The 6,274-nt window shown below is 37.4% G+C and overlaps 1 protein-coding gene across 1 annotated transcript; it reads left to right on the top strand.

Annotated features, from left to right (window-relative positions):
- The first annotated feature begins 331 nt into the window (after positions 1-331).
- LOC115816326 (butyrophilin subfamily 1 member A1-like) lies at positions 332-3,457 on the top strand. The gene is made up of 7 exons (XM_030779282.1): positions 332-389; positions 576-926; positions 1,022-1,291; positions 1,395-1,502; positions 1,646-1,672; positions 2,726-2,752; positions 2,910-3,457. The coding sequence occupies exons 1-7, from the start codon at positions 332-334 to the stop codon at positions 3,455-3,457; spliced, it is 1,389 nt and encodes a 462-aa protein (XP_030635142.1).
- Positions 3,458-6,274: the final 2,817 nt, after the last annotated feature.

Genomic DNA, 6,274 nt, shown 5'->3' with positions numbered 1-6,274 from the left:
GGGGTGCAGTTCTCAAGCTCATATAACTGGGTACTTAAGTTCCCCCAAGTCCAAGTTGGCCTGGTTACATTAACAAACAGTTTATTTTGGTAGAAATGAAAGCTGAGGCAAAAAGAGTGTGTCTGGCTGAGATATGTTATCAGCACTGGCCCACCCATGTGTAAATGACTGCGTTTTAACTGTTGGCTTCACAAATATGAGTGCCCTCAGAAATACATCCCTTTATTTTGCTGCCCCTGTATGACAGGAGGAGAGTTCAAGATTCAGGATCAGTGACTAAAACTGAGAAAAGTATCATTAGCTTGGAAACCTCTGTATATTTTTATACGAAATGAAGTCCATTTTGGTTATTCTTCTGTTTCTTCAGGGAACTACACTGTCTAAAAGTGGTAAGTCTTCACAGGACATCTTAGAACTCTATGTATGTCTGAATGTGAGCACATATATGGGCTGTCTTTGAATAAATCTATGTTTGCTTATCTGGCCAAAGGTAAAGGATGTTAAAGATAACTGTCTAACTGATTTATCAGGTTGTATGAAAGATGCATTATTTTACTCTGTCTGTCTGATTCCAGATCAGTTTCAGGTTGTTGGTCCAGATGGTCCTCTTGTTATTGGGGCTGGTGAAGATGTGATTCTGCCCTCTTCTCTCCAACCCAACATCAGTGCTGTGGACATGACAGTGGAGTGGTTTAGACTCCATACATCAGACTCACTGGTGCATTTGTACAAAGATGGTGTTGACAGGAATGAAGATCAGATTCAGTCTTACAGAGGGAGGACATCACTGTTTAAAGATGAACTGCAGAAAGGCAACACGTCATTGAAATTATTCAAAGTGAAAGTCTCTGACGAAGGAGAGTATAAATGTTTGATCCGATCTGAAAGCTGGTATGATGATATTACTGTTCAAGTCAGTGTTGAAAGTAAGATTCATTCACATTTTCAAACATAATCCTTATAGCTTTTTTGTCTTTTTAGACTTAACTAACAATGTCTCTGCAATCTTTGCTCTTAATAGCTTTGGGAACCCAGCCAGTGATCTCATTGGAGGGCTACAGTAAAGGTGGGGGACTCAGTCTACTGTGTGAAACTAAAGGCTGGAGGCCTGAACCTGAAGTTGTGTGGCTGGACAGTAAAGGAACCAGACTACCTGCTGAAGATACAGAGACACTCAGAGACACAGAAAGTTTCTCTGTTAGACATCGCATCACAGTACAAGACAGTAACACCTACTACTGCAGAGTCATACTGGGCAACCACATGAAGGAGACAGAGATTGTCATCTCAAGTATGTCAGACAACATTTTGAATTAATTAGCTATTTTGGTGTCGTTTTATTTAATTCATTCATTTTCGCATCACGTACATGCTGATTATCCTCTCTGTTTCAGGCAATATTTTTCAAACCTGGAAAAATCATGTCATCTGGATTGCCATTTTATCCTCAGTTATTGGTGTGATATTAATAATAAGGATTAGGTACATGATAAGAAAGAAAGGTAATTCAGATTTTGCTTTTTAATAAAAAAAAATACTCTGTTTGCGCTGGATGAACTGATAGATTTAAGGTTGCATCAGTATAATCTTTGTTTGTTTGTTTGAGACTTTAATAATCCAAATATTTTACATTCTCTTCTTTCAGAGATTGAGAGGAGACAAAAACATAAAGGTGAGCTTTTGATTTGAAGGATTTTTTCTCTTATGATGAAAAGCATTTTTTTTTTCTTTTTCAGTTGTTAGTTGTTCAGTCTTTATGTTATAGTTTTACACAATATCTATCTACAGTTTGTTTTTTGTTTTTTTTGTTTTTTGTTACGTGTTTTTATCTAAAAGATTTTTGCAGAGGGTAATCAGACAAATAATGTTCTGATTTCTTGACTTATTCCAAAACCACAACACAGCTCTGATTCTTACTGGACGAGAATCTACAGGAAGCAGATTTGTGAGATGATGAAACATTTGTCTGGTATACCTCAAGGATAAAAAGGGATGTAAAGTGATGTATAAATGAACAATTCAGTGATTTAATATATTCAAATCAGTGAATTCAGTATATTTAAATCAGTTATTTATAATGTTTATGATGCCCAGGCACAATCATTTTAATGTTCACTTTAAAGCAACTCTTAGTAAATTAACTGGTATTTCTGTAGGACATGTTTACATTTGTCCTCTTCGTTTTCACAAAGATGAATCACATGACTACATGCTTCTGGCCTGGCTGACTCTACATCTCTTCACAAATGAGACAATGAAATTTTCATTGCTGCTGCCTGTTATTCAGTCTTTAAATTGAAATCCAAATTAACCAGCTATTATATTCTCTAAGGATGGCGCTGTGTATTTTGTTTTGTTTTTTTTTAATAATTTTTGAATATTACCACTTTTCAAACAATTTGACGTTGCTGCCATTCTGTACTGTCATCCACGTCATGATATTTTTCCATATGGCCAATAACAAGGCACATGTTAGATCAGCTGACCAATGGTTTTCACTTGTCCAGTTTATAAGCATCTCCAGGTGAACATACTGTGAAGGCATGCCATCAAATTTATGAGCAAGGGGAACCTTTCAAACCGAATTTCTCTGAAGGTCTCAGTTTCGTATCTTAGTTCACATTGTATTAATTAAATGTTTAAAACATTTTAAATGTCAAAATGTTTAAAGCATTAAAACAGTTGTAAAATATCCTTTTTATTGAATACATTCATGTCTTTCCAGAGTTTGCTAGGAGAAGAAAATATGACGGTAAGTCTGTGTTTGCTCCAGTGAGTACCACTATCTCAGTTTATATCACAAGACAATACTTTCACTGTTCTGCTCACACACACACACACACACACACACACACACACACACACACACACACAGACTTTTAAAGCAGTATTCTCTGCATTTTCCACAGTGGATGTGACTCTGGATCCTGAAACAGCTCATCATGAACTCGTCCTGTCTGATGACGGGAAACAAGTGACACATGGAGACAAACAACTGGATCTCCCTGACAACCCAGAGAGATTTGATTATTGGTTCAGTGTCCTGGGAAAGGAGGGGTTCTCCTCAGGGAGATTTTACTATGAGGTGGAAGTCACTGGGAAGACTGAATGGACATTAGGAGTTGTCAGAGAGTCCATTAAGAGGAAAGGGGAAAACGTACAGAATCCTAAACATGGAATGTGGACTATGTGGTTGAGGAATGGGAATGAGTATAAGGCTCTTGATGATTCCCCTGTCCCCCTCTCTCTGAAACAGAAACCCCAGAAGGTGGGGGTGTTTGTGGATTATGAAGAGGGTGTGGTCTCCTTTTATGATGTGGAGGCCAACTCCCATATCTACTCTTTCATAGGTCAGTTGTTTGGTGAGAAAATCTATCCATACTTCAATCCCTATTTTAATCGTAAAGGTGAAAATTCTGCTCCACTGGTCATCACTGCTGTCAGTCACACTATATGATTTTACAATTTCATTTTTATCTAAAACACTGGTCTAGGTCAGAAAAACAGATAGTAAATTGAAGAAAGATTCAAAAACTGTTTGACATGAGGACACAGGACGCCAAAGGCCGATGGCTTGCACTGCTCACACACAGTGAGGTTTGGAATAACAGCTTCAAGGTCCAACTGGATTGAGCGATTGTGTCCGTCTGTATTAGAAGGTGATCTCCATAGCCAAAAAAAAGCATAGACCCTCACAGACACTGCACACATTACTGCACTCAGAGTCAACCAACCCAACCTCAAAATATGATATATCATATATATGTTCAACTGTATAAACTGATATGAGGGCAGCATTGTGGTTCCTGTCCGTTGAGACGTTGCTGACCTGTCTTTGATGGAGAAGTGGTCACTGGGGAAGAAAGCTACAGGGTGGGAAAGCAAGTGACTGACTGGAGGAGCGACAGTATAAAAACGGTGAAATATCTTATTTGAATAGAAAACGTCACCATAGTAACCAGAAACTTATGAGAATGAGTGAGAGAGAGAAATCTGAGAAATCAAATAGAATATGGTTAACAAAAACAAATCTAATGGAGTAATGGGGGAATTATTAGGTCATTCATAAATCAAACATCACAGTCTCACTTTATTGCCTCAGTAGCTCCACCCACTGGGCAGTACAGCCAATCAGAGCCAAACCCCAGGTTCTGATACCTGTTAATGCCAGTGCAACTGTGTCTATAATAGTGACTTTTTACAAAGACACTGTGATTTACATCATCAAATGTTTATATGGTTTTATTTAAAATAAAACTCCTCAAACGGACAGACTTTATGAGGCAAAGGGCAGTTTCCTCTGAAATAATCACCCCTTTATGATAACATCTATTTAGAATTTTAAAAAAAAATGTACGGATGGCAACGAAAAATCTACCATCACCATCAAACCGCCACAAGTGTCACTATCAGAAATTAGATGAGACCTTTAAAATATGTGTAAATATGTTTAAACATGCGCATAATGGTAAATATGTGCTATAATAAACAACTCTGTTGAGAAACATCAGTTGTCTGATTGACAGATCAGTTGTCTGATTGACAGATCAGTTGTCTGATTGACAGATCGGCTGTATGATTGACAGATCTCTCCCCTGCCCTTTTCCTCTTCATCTCCTCCATTGTTCTCTTCTTTCCAGCGTTTACCTGAGTGCATTTGCTAGCAGTGTGTAAATGCCAGTTTTTCAGGTGTTTATCATTCTGAGCCTGCCCCTTGTGGAAATAAATGTAATGACAATCAAGGTCTTTAAGACACGCATGTGAACACACTCAACAACTGATGCCAGTTCAAATTTCTTTCTTTCTTTCTTTCTTTCTTTCTTTCTTTTTAGCAGTTTGAATACAGGCACATGCCAGGTATTTAGAAAACGCTGCATTAAAAAGTAATGAAAAATGTAATGTCTGAATGTTAGAGAGGAAACATGTCACTGTCACTACCTGCCTTTCCAGAAGAGGGAGGAGATGTTGTGACAGGTAGAGAGTGATCCAAACAGGGCTCTTTCTAATGGAGCTGGGAGAAACTGAATTTTTTAAGTCCTTACACATAACAGCAACTCTGTTCACACAGACTTACCGTGTAAACAAAATTTTGAGAGAGCAAATATTGAGTGGTTGTAGCTACACCACACTCTGTGTCCTGCTGAGACTGACAGAGAACCAGCCTGTGTCTTCCCCAGGCAGATTCTTGTCCATCTCATCAGTTCAGTATTTAACTGGACTTTCTAACAATGACATGGGTCTTATCTGCTTGGAAACCCTTTGTGTGAAGTATTTTCATAAAACAGTGAGGAATGTGTTGGTGAAGGCTTTGAGTTGGATGGCCGCTTCCACTGAAAAGAATAGCTTATTGAACCAAAGTGAAGATTTCATCTGACTTTATTCTGTTTTACTTGGCCCAAATATGCAACATTTATATAAACAACCAATTATTTCAGCATTGTCAGCAATTTCTCATAACTCTCATGTCTGAATAACAGGGACATCCCCATGCAAACTCTGTATTTAATTATATGCACTGACAAGCAGTTTATGTGTTTATACATGTATGTAAAGCAATGGCACAAAATCTTCCAATGTTATTTTTTTTATCTCTATATTAAGCTAAAAATTCCAAGTACCTGTAAATCATATAGTAATTCAGGTCACAGTAAGGAGAACAGTAAGGAATCAGCAAAAAATGAACAAATGCATACCATATTATCTGATATGATAAAAGTAGCAACATTAAAATAAAGATTAAAATCAGTCCCAAAGACGAGAGCTTCTACCCAAAAATGACCAAAATGGATATCAACCAAGGAACAAGGTTTAATTTTTTTTTTTTCTAACCAAGCTGTTTTTTTCCCCCTGAAAAGACGTGAAAAGGTTATAACATTACAGTCTATTAAAAGTTCATCATTACATTTCCTACACACTTTACACTTTCTTCTCTTTCTTCCAACAACGTTTTTTCTTTTGTCATGCATGAGTTGTCATAAACCGTCTTCTTTTTAACTTATTCACTCACTTTTGCCTCATTGACGTAAACTTCAGAGAGGTTCCTCTCTCTTTTTGGCGTCTTTTCCAGAACGCTGTCATATTCCAAGTCTAATGGAGCAGGGAGAAATACAGATTTTAAATTTCTTACACATAACAGCAGTTCTGTTCACACAGATTTACTGTGTAAACAGAATTTTAATCTCCCTGTCAATAAACCAGTCCGAAGAGTACACTGTGTTTTTTGGAAACTGGAAACACATCAGCCATTACTAAACTCATGACCAACAATGTCCCT

This window comes from Chanos chanos, chromosome 7 (genome assembly GCF_902362185.1).
Source record: "Chanos chanos chromosome 7, fChaCha1.1, whole genome shotgun sequence".
In the NCBI taxonomy this organism is placed as follows: Eukaryota; Metazoa; Chordata; class Actinopteri; order Gonorynchiformes; family Chanidae; genus Chanos; species Chanos chanos.
This window is presented reverse-complemented; position numbering and strand designations above follow the sequence as displayed.